Source organism: Podarcis erhardii, assembly GCF_964252035.2.
Source record: "Podarcis erhardii genome assembly, chromosome: 2".
Taxonomy (NCBI): domain Eukaryota; kingdom Metazoa; phylum Chordata; class Lepidosauria; order Squamata; family Lacertidae; genus Podarcis; species Podarcis erhardii.
In genome coordinates, this window is record NC_138498.1 from 69,337,488 (window position 1) to 69,361,205 (window position 23,718).

Here is a 23,718-nt window from a genome sequence, read left to right on the forward strand (position 1 = left end):
AAAGATTTCACACCCTGCCTGCCTAGCAACTGAGGTGACCTGAGCTCTTGTAAACAACCTCCATTCCAAAATGGATACTTTGTGGGCATCTGTCCCTTGAGGTCAAATTTACACCTCCAAAGCTTCACCAATTTCAGCAAGTATTTTTTTTCCTACGGCAAACCTGCCTGAAGGGAGATGCACAGTTCAGAACAGCAGGGATCAGGCATCAACACCAGCACAGCATTCTAGCCCCTCTTGTCCAGTTCTCCTTGATCCTGGGAAGAGTGGGCCAGGAGAAACTGATGGCTAAATTGGAGCTGAAGTTAAATCTTCCTTTGCATTTAACATACAGGTTTTTAAAAATGTGGAAGTGGTATCAGATTGTGGGGCAGGGAGAAAATGGGATCCGAGTAGGGTGAAGGGCAAGTAACTCTTTTCCGCTCCTCCTGCAGTTCTGAAGATCTCTTCCCCCATCTCCCTAAAGATGGCATTTGATGGTGGGGGGATCTCCCATTAGGAAAAGTGAGAAGCAAATACACACTTAACATCAAGTGTAATTTGGGCTCCAGGCATGCCCATAAAAGACCTAAAAATTCCTCATCAACCATGCACTTATTGGATGGCTAATAATCTGCAGAATGAGGTATTGACAGCAAAATTCAGCATCCTAAGAATCTCTATTTTCTCTCCCGACTTTCTTTTAAATAAGTAAGCATGTTTCTAGACCTTATGGTTGTAAAGTTAGGCTTGAACTTGTATGGGTAATTCTCAGAAGTCAGAGTTGTTACTGTATAAAAAGCTCAGCGTTCAGTTCAGTGCCCTACATAGCTCCTTACTACTCCATGGTGGGCAGAGCAGCTGACAGTGGCGTAGCGTGGGTTGTCAGCACCCGGGGCAAGGCAAGGCAAGTAATCCCCTAACCTGTGGATTTGTGCCCCCTAACCCCCAGATGTTGCGCCCGGTGCAGCCAGCCCCCCCTGCACCCCCCACACTACGCCACTGGCAGCTGAATAAATTGTGCATAATTAAGGGAGGGGGGAAACTGCTAATCTGCGTGAGTTATACCGGTTGCAGAATTCTACTCTTCTTACTGCAAAATCTGGGGGTCCCTTTGCATAGGATTTTCTCTCAAAGCACGCCAAGCCTTGGGTGAGAGACTGTGTCACCATTCACACTGTAAAATGGGGATATTAATGACCTAGCTCACCACCACCAGAACATTGAGGCAAGAGACAAGGGCAGTGAAGAATAACAGTGTTTCACAAAAACCTTCAGGCAGGGGGCTTATGAACATATAAAGCAGCCTATATCGATGCAGAACATTGGATCTTCTAACCCAACACCCTCTACTCAACTGATAACATGCTGCATTGGAATTGCCTCCCAAGGGTCTCTGATAACAGGCTCTTGATGCACATCAAAAGACTGAACCTTGGGTCTTCACTTTCAAAGCATGACCACTGCCACTGAGCACCTCTGCATCCACATAGCCGTGAGATGAGACCCTTGGGAGGCAATTCCAATGCAGCATGCAGGCAAGACCTGACAGTGCAGCCTCCCTCTTAGGACATGGTCTCCCAGTTCAACTGAAACACTCGCCAGTTTCCAAAGTCTGTAGGGGAAAGACAGTGAAGCACTTTGCAGACTAAGGGTTGTATCCAGCTAAGCTCTCTGCAGAGGAAACCCACTGGAATTAATAGACCTAAGTTAGTCATTTCCATTATCAGAATATGATGAACATGGGATAGAACCCTAAAAAAACAGAAATACATTCCTCACACTTAGGGCCAGTGGAGGACCTACATTTTTGGGGCCCTGAAGCTTGATCTCTTATGGGGACCCCTTTGCAACTAGCAACAATGTCTAGGTAACCAGTGTTGCCTTCTTCAATGGGGTTGTTCCATGATAGATCCCCACACCTTCACAACATCTGTGTTACTGACTCTCAAACTATGGGACTGTTGAACTATACACAGCCAAAAACAAATAAATAAATTTGAGTTGTGCAACTCAAATTGGGATTACAGTGGTGCCCCGCAAGACGAACACCTCGCAAGACGGAAAACCCGCTAGACGAAAGGGTTTTCCGTTTTGGAGGCGCTTCGCTAAACGAATTTCCCTATGGGCTTGCTTCACAAGACGAAATGTCTTGCGAGTTCCCGCGGTTTTTTTTTGCTCCCCCCCCTTTCCTAAGCCGCTAAGCTGTTTATCAGCTGTTCCACTGATAAGCCGCCTCTCAGCTGATCACTAAAAGCCGCTAGACCGCTAATAGCGCTAATCCGCTAAGCTGTCAATGGGCTTGCTTCGCAAGACGAAAAAACCGCTAGACGAAGAGAATCGCGGAACGGATTCTTTTCGTCTTGCGAGGCACCACTGTACTAGACCCCAAAATTTTAAGCAATGTGTACTAAATTCACTTCTGGGGCCCCTTTGGGAATAGGGGCCCTGAAGCTTAAGATTCATTAGTTTCACAGTAGATTCTGGCCCTACTTAGGGCCTGGGACTGAAGTGGTGGCTAGCTGCTTCTCCTTTGTGCTCTTCCTCTGATTTCTGTAGCACATCTAGCAGGGGGTGGAAAGGGAGTAACTTGGGAATTCCCTGCAGATGCCACTCCTGCCTTTTTCTACTGTGCCCTCCTGGCACAACTGGAGAAGCCAACTGGCCTCCAAGCACTCCCTCCCTCCCTTCTTCCACTTCCCAGACCACATGGTCAGTGTTGCTGCCCAGCATCTTCTGGGATCACTCTTTTTATTATTTACAAGCACTGGTTCATAAGGGTAACCGAGTCATTACAAAAAAAACAGCTTCAAGGGACTTGGACTTGCTTCCTTAGGACATTCCAATTAAGAAAGTAGCACCACGCCATATCAATAAAGTGCACAATCCAATGATTAAGTGCGCCGAAACCAGAGATGTCTGCATTAAGATCCCAGAGGGATCGCCTGCAGGCCCAGCGGTCTTCAATATGCTTTTTTAATCAGCAATCTGGAGAAAGGTCTTAAAATCCCTGCCAATAAAGCATGCCCAAGAAACAAAATGGCTAGAGTGGTAATTAATGGGAAGGACCGGGCGCTTCCAGCTCTCTGAATTGCTTGCTATGCTGGGCCTGTTCCAAGAAACATGTTGCTGCAGCCAGATGCAAGGTCATCCCTCTAGGAACAACGAATGCAGGGCATACCTAGGGAATGGGAGACTGCCTGGAAAGCAGAAGCTCTCCCTATTGAATACCCTGCAGTACATGGCATCTGCCCCTCATTTCCCTCTGACATTCCCTGCTTGTGAGAATTACCCTCCCACCAGTCTTTGCATGGGTTGGTTAGGATTACGAGAAGCTGCCTTATGCTGAGTCAGACCCAATGGCCCATCCTGGTCAGGACTGTCTTGATACTGCCCGGTAGCTGATCTCCAGAGTTTCAAGCAGGAGACATTCCCAGCCTTGCTTGGAGATGTCAGAGACTGACCATGCAAGTCGGATGCTCTGCCCCTGAGCTGCAGCCCTATCCCAAATAGTTGCACTAGTTAAAACTTAAGCCTGCTAACCAACATTTTCTTCAGACAACCTTCAATATCAAAAGCTTGCAAAATGGTGTTTTACCTCTCTGTTCCGTTACCCTGCTTGCATGCAGCACTAATGAAGATAATTAATTACTGGCTTGTGGACTGGTTGGGTTTTCTGCCGTGGAACAAGGCTAGATTCTCCTGTCAACCAGATTCTTTAGCCAAATAGAATTCTGTGCATTTGAGACAGTGATAATAGAAGGAAATGAGTGGAACCTGCAACGAAATGATGCAGCATGGACTGCTCTTCCATTAGTTAAGTCCTTCCCTATGCTGCTCCATTCTGTTCCCCCACTTAGTCAGCATTCTGTGGCCACTGAGTGTGCTTAGGTGCTATAAAGGGTTTGGGGTTTTTTCACTTCTCCAAATCTTAAGGTTCTCCCAACGTACTGATACAACCCTTTTGCATGTGGGAGGTGACTATTTGGCTACATAAGCCACAGAAATCACAGCCTGATATCAAAAACAGTATAATGGACAGCCTGATCCTATGCAGAAAATTGGACAGGATCTCAAAACTCATCTAGTCCAAGCACCTCCCAAGAAACACTCTTGGTACCCAGCCTCTGCTTAAAAACCTCTAACAAAGGAGAGTCCACTGCCTTCTTCCTAATCTTTTTTCTTGTCATTTGAACCCATTGCTCATCAAATATTTGAAGGTGACTATCACATTACCTCTTCTCCAGGCTAAAAATTAAACATTTATCACCTCTTCACCAGGCTAAACATACCAAACACCCTGGAAAAAAACTCATTGGCACTTACTGGAAATAAGTACTAGTGCATTATACTGTACAGGACTTACTCTCAGGTAGGTGAACACAGGACTGGCACATTACTTACTCCTGTGAGGATCCAGGCTATGGGTGGAATTCAACGTAGCGCTATGGAGATTGCTCTGTCTGTGCAAAGCGTTTCAGCTTTCCTGGTGGAATGACCTCTTCTCTCTCCCCCCTGCATGCAGACCTGGGGCTTCTCCTCAGTCCCCAGATCTGATTGGGGACATGTGGGGTGTGGAAAGGAGAAAGGGGGAAAGCCTCATTGTGCTAGTAGGACTTGTGCCAGCTCCTGTGATCACAACTATTAAGTTGACTCCAGCCCTAAGTCCTGATAGCCACAATCTTTACATAAGGCTATTCTTTTTTGGTAATGTTCTTCCATATGCACACTAGCATATCAGTGTGAAGGTTACATCTGGCCATTTTACCTGGTGTGCTAATTCTGTACATGCAGGGAGGTTTGTTTGTTTGTTTTTTAAATATGGGGGAGCATTCAAAAATATGGCCCCACAGGCCCACTCACAATCAAAAATAGTCCCACTTCATTCTAAGTTCATTCATATAGTCAATCAGGAATTATTAAAATATTGACATCCTGGCCTTCTAGTGTAAATATATCGGTCAGTGCGGTTTACAACATCTCACAGCACAATTTCATAAAGCAATATGAAATAATTTATTGAAAAAGACACAGGGTCAACATATATGTGCTTCATAAAAGCCTGCCAAAATTAAAATATATTCAGTAACTGATGAAAAACAGTAGGGGAGGTGGCCAAGAACTCTTCATAGCTCAGTCAGTAGAGCATGAGACTCTTAATCTCGGGGTTGTGGGTTTGAGCCCCACATTGGGCAAAAGATTCCTGCATTGCAAGGAGTTGGACCAGATGACCCTCATGGTCCCTTCCAACTCTACAATTCTATGATTCTATGATATGGGTGCAACCACAAAGAAGCTTATTCCTTATTCCGCTCAGTTGTGCCTCCACCTTAGGCAGGAGACACAGAGAATGACCTCCCCTTTCTGATTATGGGGGACAGACAGGAATGAGATGGGAGGTGATGCCTAAGGTATCCTAGACCATTTCAGGGTTTAAAAGGTAATCATTAGCACAAAATAGTTGGTAATGGGCAAAATACCCTTAGAATAGTGTAATAAATGTTGCAAAGTTGGACTCAGACCTTCCCTATTTTATTCCTTCCCACACAGCCATCTTTTCCACGGAGATCTGTGCACATCATTACATGTGTGCAGCAATGGCAGTAGCTCCTATTCTTCCTCTCTATACCTGTAGCCTTCTTCTGCCACCTTGGGGCCTCACGCCAAAAGGCCCTGCCTCTTTTCTTCAGGGCGGCTGTGGCTACAATAGCACATCTTAGCTGCAAAGGGAGAGAGAATTTCACCTGCCTCAAATATTTTCTCTCTCTTGGATTGCCAGTAGTACATGTGAAAAGGATCTAGGTGTCTCAGTAGACTACAAACTTAACATGGGTTAACAGTGTGATGCAGCAGCAAAAAAAGCTGGTGCTCTTCTAGGCTGCATCAACAGAAGTATAGTGTCCTGGGCATCACAATTTAAGAAGGATACTGACAAGCTGGAACGTGTGCAGAAGAGGGCGACCAAGATGATCAAGGATCTGGAAACCATGCCTTATGAGGAACAGTTGAGGGACTTGAGTATGTTTAGCCAGGTAAAGAGGAAACTGAGAGGAGAGATGATAGCCATCTTCAAATATATCAAGGGCTGTCACATGGAAAATGGAGTAAGCTTGTTTTCTCCGGCTCCATAGGCTAGAACCCAAACCAATGACTACAAGTTACAAGAAAGGAGATTCTGATTAAACATCAGGAAGAACTTTCTGATGGTATGAGCTGTTGAACACTGGAACCGACTCCTACAATAAGTGGTGGACTCTCCTTCCTTGGAGGTTTTTAAGCAGAGGTTGGATGGCCATCTGTCATGTATGATCCAGTTGAGATTTCTTCATTGCAGTGGGTTGGACCAGATGACCCTCGGGGTCCCTTCCAACTCTACAATTCTATGATTCTATTAATTTCAGGTTTTTCTCCATGTCACCATGCAACCATTAGGCTGCCCCATTATTTGATAACATGGGGTGAGGAAACTGTAGGATATATACTTAGGGTCGGTGTGGGTTGAAGTCAAACAACATCTGGGGGGGCACAAGTTCCTCATCCCTGAACTGGATTATTACAGCTGGCTACTGTGAACCCATGATCCACAAGTCTTTAACAGTACTAGGAGAGGCAGACTGCTTGGGTACTCTCTATGTAGTTCTTCAATAAAGATAAGATTCCATATTTGTGCACTATTTTAGATACCCTCCTGCCGATTTTCTCTTCCCTTATTTTTATGGTGTTGCTGTATTTTATTATATATTTTAATTACTATTATTATATATAACTCTTTCACTTTTGATATTGTATAGAATTTTTACACTGTATAGATATTATCTATGAATATTTGTGTTCTATGTTATAAACTACACGGCAGTCTTCTGACAAAGGGTTTTACTCAGAGTAGACCCATTACAATTAATGAACATGACTGAATTTAGGTCCATTCATTTCAATAGCTCCACTCTGAGTAACTGTTGCATACCACCCACAGATTCAGTGCTCTCCTAGCACCACCAAAACGTTTGGTACTTCCAAACAACCTGTTTGTTGAGCACTCATCCAGGTTTGTTTGCAGGGAAGTTAAGTGACAGTGGCTATTTAATGAACATTCATTCATTCTTGCTTGCTTGTGAGGAGGTGTGATGACATTGCATCAAAGCAAGGCTTACCCCCACACTTCCAGTGCATTTTCCTGTCACTTTCCTTCTCACCAAAAAAGGCTGTGGAGTTGTTGCTGGGGTTCTTTACGTGGGTTTGTTTGTACAACACCTCCCAATCAGCTATAATGGCATATCCTGTATTTGCGGTATGAGATTGAATCCCACTCGAGACCTTCTGCATGCAAAGCAGATGCTCCAGCGCTGAGCCATGGCCCCTCCCTAATGAAGGTGGTTTGGGCATCCATTGTTCACTTAACATGTCAGCCCCAACCTTTAACCTCCAATAAACATCTCCCCATCCTTACAACTCCTATCCTCCTCCCCAGGCCTTTTCTATATGTTCTTTCTTCTATTGCTAAAAGGGGAAGGAAAGATCTGTAAATACTAAATAGAAGAAGAAGAAGAGTTTGGATTTGATATCCCGCCTTTCACTCCCCTTCAGGAGTCTCAAAGCGGCTAACATTCTCCTTTCCCTTCCTCCCCCACAACAAACACTCTGTGAGGTGAGTGGGGCTGAGAGACTTCAAAGAAGTGTGACTGGCCCAAGGTCACCCAGCAGCTGCATGTGGAGGAGCGGAGATGCGAACCCGGGTCCCCAGATTACGAGACTACCGCTCTTAACCACTATACCACACTGGTGTATATCCATGCATGCAGCTATGGGTGGGATTCAATCAAGTTACCATGTGCATGCAATGAAGCCTGCTCAAGCAATGGGACTTCCTTTCCCCCCGTCACTGTGAACCACTTTAATCTGGTCTGGAGGATTAGGGGAACCCGAAGAACAAGTTTAGGGGCAGGCAGGGGCATGAAATGGGGGGGGTGGTCCTTGCTGCACAAGTAGACCTCATTCCATGCATGCACACCCTACTTAGTGCTAGATTGAATCCACCCTATGCATGCACATGTCAAAATCCGCATAATCTATTTCAGATGCAGAACTGATTTTGTAGTTGCAAAAAAAGAGTGCTTTTTTTTAAGCATGCCATTCCACAGCCCCTAATATTTTTATTTAAAGACATAAGCTGAGATACACAGAAAATGAGGCAAAGAAAGACTGGGTGATACAGGCAGCAAAGTCTGAAGCAGGAAGATCTTTTGGAATACAACTCCCATTAACCACAAGGTAACAAATGCTATCTAAGGCTGATGGGAGTTGTAGTCTGAGGCAGGGGCCTCTTACCCATAGAGGCTAGTGGTGCAGGGCGCCAAGTTCTGGAGGGCGCCAGGGAAGAGGCGGAGGTTGGAAATGGCGCCTCCCAGCATCAGCTCACCACCCTCGCCCGCCTCCGCCATGCCACACCGAAGCAGTGCCACGCCCGGAGCCTCCATCTGCCATGGCCACCGTGGCATGAAGCATACAGCTGAGCCGGGAGGGACCACGTCCAGCCTCCGCCTCTTCCCCGCCAGAGGAGCCACCCTCCAGCCGCTGTCCACTTCCTCCAGCCCCGCCGTCCTCCTAAAAAAAGGTTGACAACTCAGGGAGCGGGGGGGAGCGGGCGGGCGGGCGGGCGGAGGGAGCTAAGCACCATGGCACCGAATATGCTTAAGACGGCCCTGGTCTGAGGACATCTGGTGGGCCTATACAGTACTGTAATATCTGCCCACAACAATATTCAAGGAAGGGTGGGTTCCTAAGTTTTCTGCTGTGAAGAGCCTGTCCAGACTGACATATAAACAACATGATGTGATGTGGACAATGCCATCACAATGTATATAATTTCCCCCATAAAAGTTTGGACCTCACTAGTGGACAGAAGTCTTACCCTCCTCTCACTTTCTCACTCTTGCTCTGTCCCTTATCAGAATCTCTCTCTTTTTCTCCCAAAAGCAAATTTGTGCCATTGCACCTGTGCACTTAAATCTCTTGCCTATTTTTCAGCAATGGCTTAATATTTCCTTCTTCCCATTTCCTCTCTTTTGACTACCCTTCCTGATCTCACCCAGGAATTCTGTTGCTACCTTGTATTTTTTGGGGGGTGGGAGGTGGAATGCATCAAATGAATTACAGTGGATGCCTGCAATTGTACACATTCACATTCACATTTTATTTTAACTGAACCTACAATTCTAGGAGGAAGAAACTCATATGTACAAGAGGACCGCCAACAATGAAGACCAGTGAGGGACAAAGTGAAATAAAAGTGACAGCTGACAAAAGTGTCAGTGAGAAGATGGTAGATGAAGTCCTGGAAGGAGAAGCACTCTGATATGCATCTCATTGTCCTGGCTAGAGGGAGTGGTATGACAGAAGAAGATCTGACTTGCCCATGCTGATTGGGGCCGTTTTGCTGATGAATCTGTAAGAGGCAAGGTAGGTCCTGAATGCAGAGCAGGCATTTATGAATATTCATCCATCTGGCTCTCATGCAGAGCCAGACACAAAAGCAGCAGACAAGAGAGCCATCCCCATGCCTTTTCCCTACCATGTTGCCCAATAAACTGCAGTGGTACACCCTACTTGTGCCCTGGCAGAAGGTTCCCCGGAAACACCAGCCTCAAGGTTGGGCTGGCATCTGCACACATCTCATCCAGAACCTAAGCAAGCCTTAAATTATTGGGGGCAGGGAGAGGAAAGGAGGACCACAAATGCATCTCACTATTCTGAGGTCCTTCTGCTTTAGCCACATTATGGTCCCTCTATTACATCCGAAGGAGAGAAGCTAAGAAGATCGTCCTCCTCTGTTCCCTGAAATACAGTACAGATCGCTGCATTGGGGTGTCTATATCTATGGGCAGCAGCTCTTGTGTTAAAAGAAATTTCCTAGGGCAACACTGAGCCAAAGGCTTGGGCTTCATCGTTCTACATGCAGGAGCAGGCAGAAATAAATTAACATTTATTTATTTTATTGGACCAACCCGTTAAAAAAGATAAGACTTCCTAGCTCACAATCTTCATTAGGCCATGCTACATCATAATGTTCATCTAAGGTACATTTGTTTTGCATTCTGGGAAACTAGAAAGCTTGCACCTTGTGCCTGCTTTTTCACATGAGACCAAGAAGGCCAGGAACTTGAGAAGGAACGAAAACAGAATTAAGGAATAACCACGCAGTGTTGGGTCTCGTAGAGTTCCAATCAGCAGCCAGTCCATCAGGCTACAGGAGAGGGAGAGATGGGACTACAGGGCTTCTGCATTGGCTCTAAGAGACCAGCTTCAACAGGTCACTCCCTTAACTGTCATCTTATCAGCAGATGTTCCATCAGGCTATAAGAGAGGAAGCAATGTTTCCTCCATTGGCTTCTCTTCTCCAAATATTTCCATCCCAGCTAGTCACTACAAAAACTCTGAAACTTAGATCTAGTACCTGAGGTGGTTTCCCCCCCTTTTCCCTAAGCATTCCTTTTCCTTTTGTGTCATGTCTTCTAAAATTGTGAGCTTGCAGGCAGGTACTGTTTTGTCACTATAAACCACTCCGGGGCGCTTTTTGGCTGAAAAGCTGGATAAAACTAATTATTATCATCATCATCCTATGGGTATTCCTAGTTGTTTCATAGACCCCATATGCCACTATGGGCATGCCATTCAGTCTGTATGCCTTGGTTAGAGGAGGATTACAGTTCAGGTCTACCTGCTAGCAGTGCTTTAAATACAGTAAACGTGAGATTCTTGGATCACCCAAGGACTGTGCACATATCTGAAAAACAAACAGAACCCCACAGGTATGCCTAAGAAGGTGATACCTTTTGCACATTGAGGGACTTATGACATCAGAACCCCAGGGGATGGTGGTGCTCAGGAAGGAGGATGCAGAGCATTGCTTTGCAGATACTGCCCCACAGCATCAGACTCCAGTTTTCTAGGTTGCCGTCACCCTGTAAATTGTGTCCCTTCACCATTGAGGGGAAGAGGGAGAAATCAAACTGGGGAAGGGATGCCAATTTGCCAGCTTTGAAGGCCTGGCCAGAATGATACAAAAACCCAAGCAACGGGAACCATCTCTCCTCCTTCCCTCCCTCCCTCTAGCAGATTTGTTTCCTCCTGCGAAAGGCGGGCACAGCTAGCAGGGCAGCTCTGCAGCTGTGCCTGCAGCAGCCTTACCGACATAGAGCACGCCTTCCTTGGTCTTCTCTGCTGCCACCGCTACCCCTTCCTTAGTCTTCTCCGCTGCAGCAACGACCCCTTCCTTTGCCTTGGACAAGCCCTTCATAAACGCATCCATCCCGGCACTGAGCTCTGTGTGGAGGAGACAAGAGACCAGGCAAGATGGCTTCAGCACAGGGCTCTGCTGCTTCCAAGGAAGGGGAATGGTTACATGGACTGCTGGGGAGAAGGAGCTGGAGGGATATGGGCTTTGGAGAGAGATGGAGGAAATCGGGTATGGCTCCAAGGAGGGACCTCCCTAGGCTGGAGCCACAGCGTTCCCAACAGCAAAGCATGAGGGCTGCCCCCTAACTCAACAGCCTCAGGCTGTATCTTACTGCAGCCACATCTTAGCTTGCTGTTGAAACAGGCAGGAGATTTCCACTGCCCAGAGGGCTCTCCCAAGGTGGAAGGCTGGGGGAGCAGGTGCAGAGCCCAGCTCGGTGCCATCGCAAAAGCAACCTTCTGCCCCAGATTCAACAAGTCTGCTGACAGCTGTTAGTGCTGCAAAGGCCGCCGTCACCCTCCATCCTCCTCCTCGGCTGCTGCCATGACCATCCCCATCCTCCCGGCCTACCTCTCCTGTTCTAATGGCTGCAGCTGCTCCCTTCCTGGGCATTTTAACGCGGGGGTGGAAAGCGCCGCTCCTCTTCAGCCCCGTTCCTCAAAAGCATCCGCTCCCGCATCCCCCGAGAGACAGGAAGAGGGAAGAGAGGCTGGGATTTAGCCAGGATTAAAGCCGTCAAAACAGGGATGACTCCGTGTCCTTGAAACCGGGGAGGGGAAAGGGAGGGGGAGGACAGGAGACGCTGCTGCGCTCTCCTTTTCTGCCAATTATTTGGGGTGGGGATTTTCTGGGGTGTGGTGTTCCTATCCAGGAATATAAGCCATCTCTTTTCTCCATCAGTATTCCAATTCCCGTGGGGGGGGGGGACCACGCTTGCGGAGATGGTGTGTGGGTAGATATCCCACCCCCCTCCCGAAAAGAGAGATAGCGGTACCGTCGCCCTGCGCACTGATGGAGGGGGGAATTCACCTCCAGGCCAAACCTTATGCCACCGCCCGCCGCCCCCAATCCGATCTCCAGAGGATGCCTCCGATCCCGCGCTCTCCAAAGGGGCGAGGGAGAGGAGCGCGCCCAGGCGCTGCTCACCTGCGATCGGCGATAGCGCTGGACTCGGGTGCGTCTCCGCTCAGGGGGTTCAGATCATTCCGGGCCAGAGCGAGCGAGCCGGCTGGGCAGGGTCAGTGGAGCAGGCGGCGAGGTGCAGCGGGGCAGTCAGGGCAGCTCTGCCATGGAGCAGCTCGGCGGGGAGGAAGAGGAGGAGGAGGAGGAGGTGGAGAAGAGGAGAGCCGAGGAGACGCCGGCGCCTTCGCCCTGCTGCTGCTGCTGCTGCTGCTGCTGGTGCTGCCTCTGCCGCTGAATATTGCAATGAGCCGCCGCGCGCCCTATACCCGCTCGGCGAGGGGGGATTTCATCATAGCGCGCAACTCGCGCTCCCCGCCCCTCGGCCCTGCCCGGATGCAGCGGCGGGAGCCCTGGCGCGGAGAGGCCGCCGGCCCGCTGACCTGGGGCGGGGCATCCGATAAGAAGGCGCCAAAGGAGCCTTCCTGCCCCGACGCATAGGAGGAGCTGTGGAGCCTGCCGCGTGGCTGATGGCGGCGGTGATTTGGGGAGGTGGGGAGCAGAGAGGAGTCGAGGGCTGGCACGTACAGAGAGAGAGCGAGAGAGAGGCACGTAGTCAGTGGCTCACAGCTAAGAAGGCGGAAGGATGCAGAATCGAAGACCACGGATGATGCCACTTTTCTGGGTTGCCACACAAGATGCGATGTGTCCTTGCTTAGATCGTGGCTTTTGGAAGGGATTTGATACATGGAGGAAGGACAGCAGTAGGCACTAGTTCACAGGGAGCGTGATGGGGAAAACGGTAGTGGGAGGGCTGTCCCCCCCCCCCCGCAGTGTTTGGACAAAACATATTAGTTATGTATCTATTTATTTATTCCTTAAAGACTAAAATACTCGCCCAATCAAGTGAAAGAACAAAGCAAGATTGAAGACTCAGGAACAATGTAGTACATAGGACAGACTGAGAAGAGAAAGTGATAAGGCACTACCTGTTACCACCTGTAATTCCCAGCTAAAGCCACTGCAAGTTATCATCAATGAATTACAGCCTATCCTGGATAAGGACACTTTCTTCTCTCAGATGACAACATCAGGGGTTCATTCACCTGCTCATCTAATGTGACTTATGCCATCACCTACCAATAACTCTACCTAGGACAAACAGGTCTATGCAAATAAATAAAGAGGCACAACTCTGACATCAGGAAGGACACTACCCTGATTTCAGTCTCTTTAGACACTTGGTACTAACCTAAGTAGTCATCCTTGAATAAAAAACTTCAAAGGGAGGTCGCTGAATAACAGTTTACCAAGAAGTTAAATTCTATTTAACCTCTAGCCTGAATTGAACTATAATCCCGCTACAGGTGTTTTAATCCCACTACAAGTGTTCATTAGTTTACCAGTCCCAGGATCTTTGTGTTACCATCAAGACTGATATATGAACGGTCATTGTAAATAATTTTATGTGCATGCAAGCTTTAACATGCTTATCGTTATGTGTATGTATGTGTGTGTATAGGCTCCCTTCCCACTCTGTGATGCTACTCTATATAATGTATATATGCATTTAATTTCTCTAAGGCATTATTGCTTATATCCTGCTCACTTGTCTTTCTGCTAAGCTAAAAAAGCCCCAAACATTGCAACCCTTCATCAAAGGGAAGTTGCTCCAGCCCTTTGATGATTTTGGTTGTCCTTTTCTGCAACTTTCCCAGCTCTACAGTACCCTTTTTGTGGTGTGGTTGTATCAGAGCTATACACAGAATTCCAAGGTTACTGCACAGATCTAAGTTGTACTATAGATTTGCCAAATACCTCTCCCCCCCCCCCCCCGTCCACCCACACACCAAAAAACCCTGAGGACAACACTAATGGAACCTAGAATGGCACACCTGGAAAATTATCTCCTCTTACAAGCTAAGATTTTTAAGGCCTGATTAGTAAGAAGGAGCCAAGCCAAGTGCACCTGGTTGCAATCTTCAGCAACAGCTGTCCCTTACATTACACAGGCTTTGGAACCACCTATTTCAAAGCATTCTTGGTTACCTATTGGAGGTTGAGCTTTTCATGATACCTTAGTTCCATTGAGACAATCTCTCTGATGGCCCTATATTGTTTGCCTTTTAATTTTGACATGAACACAGTGATCTTGTACAGGGATGGGAAACCTGTGGCCAGCAGTTGTGGTGCTCTAACTCCTGTCCAACATGGCCAATGAACAAGAATGATGAAGATATAGTCTAGCAACATTTGGAGGACAAAAGGCTCACCACCTCTGAGCTAGTGTCTTGAACCCAGTGACTTTTAAGTGACCCCATTGGCCTAAATCAAGGATGGGAAAGTTGTGGTCCTCCAGGTGTTGCTGGACTAAAACTCCTGCTATCGCTATCCCCAACCTTTGGTCATGCTGACTTGGGATGATGGGAACTGGCCTCCAGCAACATCCAGAGGGCCATGGGTCCCTGTTGTGTTCCAGCTGAAAAAGAGAGAAGGGTTACAGTTTCTACAATGGCAGCATTTGAAGGAATGACAAAAGAAAGACCTGGCTTTTTAACAAAACCATTTTCTAGGTTAAAGGCGGTGCTCAAAGGTGCTTTCTATATAAAAAGGAAGCCTGGAGGGGTGGGCTCAGTTATTTTCTTGGAAGGTGGTGGCAGTAGCACTAATGATGGTAAGTAGTAGTTTTCTTTCTGCTGAGGTCTTTTTCTTCTTTCTCCCTAGGGTATAACCCTGCAACTGTGAGGCTGTTGTGTTCCTGAAATATAGTTCTACCTCCAAAGCTCCTTGTTTAGTTTTCAGGGACCTTATTGGTCTTGAAGGGTAGGAAAAGCTAGGCTGGATGTAGTCAAGTGTTTGTTCTGTATGTTGAACATCTTGTCTGATGCAAATTCTGCAGTTCTGTACATGCTTACGTCAGCAAGTTATATTGAATTCAATGAGCCTGACTTCTCTGAGCAAGTGTGCACAGTACTGAGCTTTATGCTGGGATGTGTTCCAGAGTGTCTATTCCCAGTAGAGTGACCACTTTACTTTGTTATTGTGGTGAGCCCCTGCTATAAAACTTGTAGGAGGCCCAGCCATGGCTTGCAGGGCTGCTTCTTCCACGGCTCCTGTACCTTTAACAGTAGTCTGAGATACTCTTACCACAATGCATTGCATTTTGGGAGGAAAGGGAGTGTCTCCTACAGAATTTCTGCTTGTCATGCAGCTATTAAAGGTACATAGTCCCTGCCAGAAAAAAAGGTGGGGAGTTGTCAATCCTTGGTCTGCCATGTATTGATCTTGGTGACTTTAGTCCCTGGAGAGCCTAAATGTGTCTGCTTATGTATGCAATTTTCACACGGTTGCTCGAGGGCACTGCAAGTATGGCCAAGACTGGCCTGGCTTTAATGCACTTGGCTGTGAAAAAGCTAGGCAATAATTTGCCTAGTTCTCTTAAGGACCCAAAAGCTTCTTTTGGTTGCTCTACTTGGCTTGGCAAGGTCTTCCTCCTTCAAGTTCTTCTTCTAAATGTAATGCTGTATAGCATTCTTTGTTTGCCCTGAGAGAGGGCTGTGCAAAACCAATGTGGACAGGAAGCTTTGGAGCTGGCAGGGGTGCCCATTTCACCATCACTGCCATCTAGAGTGCGGTAAAGGGCAGAAAATAACATCAGCAGCACTTGATCTCTCTGATCCTGTTTATCAGGCAGCAAACAAGTGCCCTTTTGAATGCTCTGTCCTGTACCCTAGAGCAGGCTGGAGGAGGAGGAGGCAGCTGGTGGACTGTCCTTTTGTGTGTAGGGTTTTGATCCCTTTGCCCCAGGTACTGTCAACTATTTACTGGGCCCTAGGGAAGCTGGCTATGTTCCTCCTTGAAGCCAGAATAAAGCTGGGAGCAGCTCCTCTTTCTCCTGTGAAGCGTTTTTTCCTGAAAGCTGTGTAAGAATATACTCATTTTCTGAATTCTTGGCAGAACACAGACAATATATGTAACATGAATTTCCTCTATAGAAGCGTGTTTCAGATGAAAAAAATAATAATTTCCCAGATTTTATTGCTGTCCTGAGAGAGATCAAGAGCTCAAACAAAACACATAGCTGCCCCAACTTATCTGGCTTTGCTGTTTGTCCAGCCAGTTGTAGCCTGTACAGGGGACCTCATGCCTGGGGGTGAATGTATACAAGGAGCTTGTAGTGCCTGTTGTAATGAATTGTCCACTTTTCCAAACTTCAGGCAAGTCCTCAGGAGGAGCAGTGGATGCACAAGGCCAAGAGAGAAGAGGGGGCTGTGGAATGCTTCAGCAAGCACCCCCTGCAGAACAGGTAAGTACATCGTGCCAATGGCCCATCTGGTCCAGCATCTTACGGTGGTCAACCAGATGCCTGTAGGAAGCCTGCAAGCTGGGCACGAGCACCACAGCACTCGACCTACCTGCGATTCCCAGCAATTGGTAATCAGAGGCATAATGCTAGCAGAACGCCAAAATGCCTGGATTTCCCAGTGTGGCCGGATCTCCCCTCCAGTGCAATAATGTTAATGCTCACTTTCCCCCTGCTTGTTGATGGCTTCTAACCAAAAGGATCCTGGCAAGGTGCATCCAAATGTGGTCAAGGGAGCTGTGCTATGATACAGCAGATACTCATTGCCAAGAAACCCTTGCTATTTTTGGTTTCAAGGAACATTTCCGATGCTACTGTGTGCTTCCATAAATCACTGTTAAACATGAAAAATCATTTACTTTCACCCTGTTCTTGCTTCCTCCTTTTCAAAGGAGGGAGGAGTTGGGAATGCTCTTAAAGAGTCCTCCTGGATCAGATGAAAGGCCTGTCTAGCTTAGAATCTTGTTTCCCACACTAGTTAACTGCCTATAGAGAAGCCCATAAGTTGAGCATGGAGGCAACAGCATCCTCCTTCTGTTGTTGCCTAGCAGATGATTTTCAGGGGGCACATACTGCTTCTGATACTGGAGGTAATGCGTAGCCATCATGAGTAGTCACCATCAATCACCTTATCATCCATGGATCTGCCTAATCCCCTTTTAAAGCTGTCCAAGTTGGTAGCCATCACCTTTTATGGCAGCAAATCCTATGTCTTGTGTAAAGGAGTTATTCTTCTGTCCTGAATTTCCTACCATTCATCTCTTGAAACCACTCCTATTTTATATTCCCTTGCCCCTTCACTGGAAGAAGGAGAGAGAACCTGCATCTGTGTCTCTGGAGAAGTTTAAGAAAATATTTGTTTTACTAATTTATACAAATATTTATATACTGCTGTTCATACAAAAAAAAAAAAAAAATCAGAGTGGTTTACAAAACCACATGTTTTGTCAGCACAACCCACATCCCACCTTAAGGTTGCCTTATTACAGTGGGTCTAATCAAATGTGAAATGAGAAGAGTGTGACACAACACCTTCCAGTCCAAACAGGCAGCATTCACACATGTGGCAAGATGTGCTAGGTGTTTTGTGTGTACACAGAGCCTCATGCAGGGGAGTGTTGATGTTCGTAGCTAGTGGCTTAATTTTGCCTTCCATTCATCTCCGTAGGTGGGCCCTTTGGTTCTTCAAAAATGACAAGAGTAAAACCTGGCAGGATAACTTGCGGCTTATCACCAAATTTGACACCGTGGAAGACTTCTGGGCGTGAGTGCATTCCAGTCCTTCCTCTGACAGCTAGAATCCTTGGAACAGCCTTGCCAGAAGAAGGAAGGCCATTGTGGGATTGAACCTACAGTGGGGAATATTGTGGCCCTCTGGATGTTGCTGGACTCCTCACATGCATCAGACCCAGCTGGCATGGTCAGGGATGATGGGAGCTGGGTTCTCCAATCCATTCACTTTTGAAAACCATGTACTTGTATCTGCAGGCTAAACAAATTCTAAAAGTTAAAGGTGGTTGAGAGAGATGTGTGCTACAGGGAGCTCCGAATGAAGTTTCCTGTGTTTCCTGTGTTATTTGCCTGGATTTAGTGGAAACTCCTCTCAAGGCAGTTTCCAGGGTGGGCCACCTGCTTAGGGACTGTTCACGCAAGATACCTTGCATCAACATCAGGAGCAGTAGGTTCCTTACACAAGTCGACCCATTCTGTTCTCCTGACATGTCTGTTTTCTCTCCTTGAGACTGCAGGCTGTATAGCAACATCCAACTGGCCAGCAAGTTGACATCAGGCTGCGACTATTCCCTTTTCAAGGTAAGTCCTGCTGGGTATTCCTGGTCTGTTAATGCTGCGTGCCTCCTATAGGGAGGGAAACAGGCTCTCAAGTGGTAGTCTTGGGGTCTCTTGTTGTATGGGCTTTCCCACGCACCATAGGGCTACACGTAGCTTGCTGTGGATCTAAGTGCATTGTGGTGGACTAAGAAAGCCTTGCAACTTCATGTAGGGGTGTGTGTGTGTGTATGTAAGAGCTGTATATACTGAGATCCTGCATTTCCTCCAGGATGGCATTGAACCGATGTGGGAAGATAACAGGAATAAGCGTGGTGGGCGTTGGCTTATCACATTGTCCAAGCAGCAGCGGCATGCAGAGCTTGACCATTTCTGGCTGGAGACTGTAAGTAGGCAGAACGCTGTGTGGGTGCTTCTCCTTTATGAAATGTGGCATTTGCCCTGCTTTCTGGCCATATTTTCTGGGCTGGGCATCAGTGGTGGAGCTTCATGCTCCAGCACCAGGGGCAGAGAGCAGGTGGGGGCGGGGCTGGCACTTGTCCTGGAGGCGTGGTGCACGTTCTGGGGGCAGGGCACGCCACCTGTGGGGGCGGGGTGCCCAGCGCGGGTGGCAGCAATGATGGCACCCTGGGGATCATGCTGCTGGGGGCAGTGCACTCCCCCCACACTCCTCTTCCTCCGCCAGTGCTGGGCATACAGCACTTCCCATTCTCTCTTGGGCAGGTGGAAGCTGCTCCCCAAAGTGACCCTCCTTTGTTAGTTCCCCTTCTCAGCGAAGGTCTTTGCCCGCCTGCTGCTCTCCAGGTGTTTTGGACTACCAACTCCCATCACCTGTTCTGCTGGCTGGGGCTGATGGGATTGGTAGCAGTGTTAGAAACTGAGATATGAAATCTAGGAGCTAAATGGCACCTTAAACCTAGGTTATGGGCACAACAACTGAATATCTAGGCACTTTTTTTGTTTAATAACAAGAATACAAAGCTGAAAATGATGAACTGCAGCTAAAATATTATGCCATTTTTCACATGGTCTATCCCTTCCCCTGCCCACCCCTCTAATATTCTTAAGAGGGTCTCTTCTCCAATCTGCAGAGAGTAGATGGAAGTGGGCAGGCAGAAAAAGGTCTTCCTTTTCTTCCATTCTTCAGTTTTAATCTGAAATCTTAGGCACAGTACTACGGCCAGAGGTCAGAAACTGCTTGCGCTAATGAAATTCCCTGTCGCAAAATGTGCCTAGAACAATGGGAGTTTTAAACACTGATTGTTAGTCCAAAGCATATGGAGAATGTCAGGTTGGTGAAGGCTGGCTTACTGTGTTCAGGCAACTTGCACCACATGGCAGCAATGAGATGAAGGGGAAGAGGAAAGGATGCTTGGCGTTTATCTGCTCAGATGGACTTTCCTATCTACACACACACACACACTCATCCCCAATCCCTCTGATGCCTGCTGGATTTCTGAGCTGAGCCAGCTATTCTGATCTTCCCCGAATAGTGTAGCTCTTTTGTTTGGGCAGGAAAACAGCTTAAAGACCCTTATGAGGCAAGAAATATTCCCCACTGTATTTAACCATGGTACATCAAGCAGTAGCTTGCATCTGGTACCCTGTTCGCTTCATGGGTTTTCCTTTTCTGTGTAGCTGCTGTGCCTGATTGGAGAGATGTTTGATGACTACAGCGAAGATGTCTGTGGGGCCGTCATCAACATCCGTGCTAAGGGGGACAAGATCGCAATCTGGACCCAGGAGGCAGAGAACCGGGATGGCGTAACACATATCGGGTAGCTGACAGACAGTTCCCTTTGTTGAGATGTGTGTGTGAAATGCTGAGCAACACACAGGAGGGCTAATGCCAGCCACCTTATGTAAGGCAGAGCATGTTTGTATAATTAAACACCAACAGGATTACTAAGGTGCTTGTGCGTGTGTGTTTGAAGAGTTTGAAGCCTTTATGCATGAGGAATGCCAGCTATACCATACAATGAGTTTGTAGGTGTCTATAGCAGCCAATAGGGACGCGGGTGGTGCTGTGGGTAAAACCTCAGTGCCTAGGACTTGCCGATCGTATGGTCGGCGGTTCAAATCCCTGCGGTGGGGTGAGCTCCCGTCTTTTGGTCCCAGCTCCTGCCCACCTAGCAGTTCGAAAGCACCCCTAAGTGCAAGTAGATAAATAGGTCCCGCTTTATAGCGGGAAGGTAAACGGTGTTTCCGTGTGCTGCGCTGGTGCTGGCTCACCAGAGCAGCTTCGTCACGCTGGCCACGTGACCCGGAAGTGTCTCCGGACAGCGCTGGCCCCCGGCCTCTTAAGTGAGATGGGTGCACAACCCTAGAGTTGGACACGACTGGCCCGTACTGGCAGGGGTACCTTTACCTTTACCTTTTATAGCAGCCTAGGGAAAGGACTCTTTGGTGGAAATGGATGATATGTGCGTACACACTACAGAAGAGAGATGAGCTAAGATAGCCAGCTGTCTTGAGTACAACTTAATTATTATTTTTTTCTCTTTCAGGCGTGTTTACAAGGAACGCCTGGGCCTGTCTTCCAAAGTTGTGATTGGTTATCAGGCTCATGCAGACACTGCCACCAAGAGTGGCTCCCTCATGAAGAACAAGTTTGTGGTGTGAAGCCACTATGATAGACCCTCGAAGTTGGCAGGATCTCTGGGGAAGCAGGATGGATGAGTATAGCATGGCATAATACTCCCATGGCTTTTGTTGGCTCTCAACATTATTAAAGAATTGAGGCTAAACAGGTTGTATTCTTTTGGTCCTGAGTTGGAACTTTGGAGGAAACCACCCACTCTTGAGAGTCAACATCCATCTTCTAAGTTTTGTTTCCCTTCCTCTGCGCTGAGAGGATTTGCCTGGAACTGAACTTCGTTACTAAGTGTGCCATTTGCACACAAGTCTGCTGTTCTTACATGCACCCCTGACACATGGTTGGAATCTTTTTTGACACTGAGATAGAGGCATGTCTGCAAACCTGAAGATTTTTAGAGCCAAAAAATACCAATCACGAATTCTCTCCCCCCACCCCCAGTAGTTGGAGCCTTCCTAACCTTTCAGGTTTCTGAATAAAACAAATGGATTGCTTGGATCACCCTGGTTTTGATGGAAGGAAGGCTGACTTCTGCTGCTCCCATAAGGAGAAATGTAGAAAGAGTGGCCTACCCATGCTCAGTTATTTCATATGAGCAACTATGTATTTGCTAAATGCAGGAAGACTTGGGGTCGGTTCTAGTATAAATACTTGTATTGTGGTAGTTTTTAGATGGGCATAGCCAGGATTTTTGTGGGGGTGGGGGCAGGACTGACGTGATTGGTCATTTAGTTAAGTATTTCTATTGTTTTACTGCCCCCTGCCCCCCCGCTATGCCCAGGGTCTGCAGTAGAGGCTGGTCTGTTAAGGCAGATGCAGCACTGACCCTCCAGCCTCAGTGTGCCCTTAGCAAGTCACTTTCCTGCTTGCTTCCTTACAAACCAGTCTAGGGGGTAGCAGTGCATGCCAATTCCTTCCTCCTTAGACTCAGTGCTGTCCTTTATTAAACTCAGCAGGAAGGAGATAGGGGCAAAATCAGCTGACTGTCTGTCACTGACTCTGGTTCCACCTGCTGTTGCTTTCCCCTCCTGACCCAATGGGCAACAGCCACCACTGATCTTGATGGAGTCTAAACTGCTGCTGCCAGACTTCAGCCACCAGTCCTTTAGACCTCCCTGCAGCCTGGTGCTAATGGGCTGGCCTCTGCTGCAAGCAGGAGCTGCTGAATTAAAAGGATTGCAGGGCCTGCTTCCTGTTCTGAAGCAGCTTGTATGACTCTTAAGGAGGTAGCAGAGCTGACTTGAAAGTCAATGAGGTTGCTTCCTGGGATTAGCCTCTGTAATAGATGATATCAGGCTTGCTCTTGCAACTCAGAGCTGTGGCTACCACAGCACTATCCCATTCATGGCAACTGACAAAGTGAGCAGCAGGATGTCTGGTCATAACAACTACGGTAGCTCTGGATGGTTCTCTTCAGTGAAAATACGAAGAGCCCAAGTACTTCAACAAAACTATGATGCCTTTGTGTGTTTGATGAGGGGCACTGGGTAACTGTGATATAGGAGGCCCCTTGATGGGTGTTGTTACTGAGCAATGAGTGTCAATGCAAGAGCAGCTTTATCTTCTGCAGAGGCAGCCTTTGTTAATCCTCTGAATATAGAGGTGTGTGAGTAAGGACAGTGGAGGCTGGTGCATTTGGGTGAATGGGTCAATGTCCCACCAACCTTTGTCTAACTCCTTTTCCTTATTCTTATTTGCAGTCAGTGCATAGAGGGCCACTCTGTGTGTTACAAAGCTATTATTGCTCAATAGGCATCATAGCAAGTTATAAAATATACTTTAACTGAGTGCTTTTGCCTTAATTGTTGGCCACCCAAATTCTGTACGAATGATCAATTAAAAAACACCACCACCCATGATCCATAGGCAGCAGGAGTTTGTTGGGTTTATTAGGTTGGATCTAGGCAGGCATGCTTTGAGTGGATCTACTGAAACCAGTGGAAGTTGAGTTGGTAATTATTTGTGTCCTGTTGACTTCAATGGGTTTACTCAGAGAATGAGGTTGTTGTCAACCTTAAGCCTGTATCCAACCCATAAAAAAATACAAGAAGTTGCTTAAAAGGTTCAGTGATGGCTCCAGGTGCATTCTTCCTCATAAAAAGGAATGTCTCTAAGATGCATCTACAAACAAATCATGTTTTTTGCTTCAAAATTACTGCTTTGCTCATGCACAAATTTAATTGAGTAAAACCTACACAACCAATCAACTAATGCTTCTCTAAGTTGGCCCATGCTAAGGTTGACAACAACTGAATGTTAGCACAGTACATAAAGAAATTGGGAGAGGCAGCAAAAGCATGTATTATGGGCAACTTCAGTTACCAGCAGGCTTAAATGTCAATTCAGGTCATGACATGGATACAATTTCTAGATTCAAAAGGAGATTGTGCTTTGTCACAGTTAATTATAGAAGCAGCAAAAGGAGACGGAATTTGATTCAGCTAACAATGGATTCCTGCATGTCAACTCAGAAATGAGCCCCATTTGGTTCAATGGGTCTTACTCTCTCAGGTAAGTGTGATAGGATTTGCACATTGTGGCGGGCAAAACATGGTACACAAGATTTGTGCTAACACACACAAAGAGAGAGAAAAATAAAAGCTGTGCTGTGTTTCTGAAAACAGAGCACACTTATATTTA

The 23,718-nt window shown here is 47.1% G+C and overlaps 3 protein-coding genes across 6 annotated transcripts in view; 1 reads left to right on the plus strand and 2 right to left on the minus strand.

Moving 5' to 3' along the window:
* KIAA1191 overlaps positions 1-8,524 on the minus strand; it is a 263,656-nt gene extending 255,132 nt beyond the window's left edge. Inside the window, exon 1 of the mRNA XM_081850249.1 lies at positions 8,512-8,524. The gene's annotated coding sequence lies outside the window, so the exon portion shown is untranslated. The remainder of the gene's footprint in view (positions 1-8,511) is intronic.
* The window catches only part of SNCB (synuclein beta), a 37,750-nt gene that overhangs the window by 11,420 nt on the left and 2,612 nt on the right, over positions 1-23,718 (minus strand). Inside the window, exons 1-2 of one of the 3 annotated variants that reach the window (XM_081850271.1) lie at positions 12,359-12,712; positions 11,164-11,298 (exon numbers count right to left, since the gene is read on the minus strand). In XM_081850271.1, coding sequence (XP_081706397.1) covers positions 11,164-11,284 — 121 coding nt within the window. In that variant the 5' untranslated portion in view covers positions 11,285-11,298; positions 12,359-12,712. Of the gene's footprint in view, positions 1-11,163; positions 11,299-11,782; positions 11,980-12,358; positions 12,713-23,718 lie in introns of those variants that run through there. The other 2 variants (XM_081850272.1, XM_081850270.1) reach the window with 2 other exon arrangements.
* On the plus strand, positions 12,802-21,242 carry EIF4E1B (eukaryotic translation initiation factor 4E family member 1B). 2 transcript variants are annotated; one of them, XM_081850268.1, is made up of 7 exons: positions 12,802-15,005; positions 16,549-16,637; positions 17,863-17,958; positions 18,443-18,506; positions 18,754-18,867; positions 20,121-20,260; positions 20,990-21,242. In XM_081850268.1, the coding sequence occupies exons 1-7, from the start codon at positions 15,000-15,002 to the stop codon at positions 21,102-21,104; spliced, it is 624 nt and encodes a 207-aa protein (XP_081706394.1). In that variant the 5' UTR covers positions 12,802-14,999; the 3' UTR covers positions 21,105-21,242. The 2 variants fall into 2 exon arrangements, with proteins under 2 accessions (XP_081706394.1, XP_081706393.1); XM_081850267.1 differs by lacking the exons at positions 12,802-15,005; positions 16,549-16,637 and having other exon boundaries at positions 17,512-17,958.

Coding starts and splice junctions, on each gene's coding strand:
- EIF4E1B (XM_081850267.1), top strand. CDS start 17,756: ATGTGGCAAGATGTGCTAGGTGTTTTGTGTGTACACAGAGCCTCATGC. Junction 18,507..18,753: donor GCGACTATTCCCTTTTCAAG/GTAAGTCCTGCT, acceptor CATTTCCTCCAG/GATGGCATTGAACCGATGTG. Junction 20,261..20,989: donor GATGGCGTAACACATATCGG/GTAGCTGACAGA, acceptor TTTCTCTTTCAG/GCGTGTTTACAAGGAACGCC.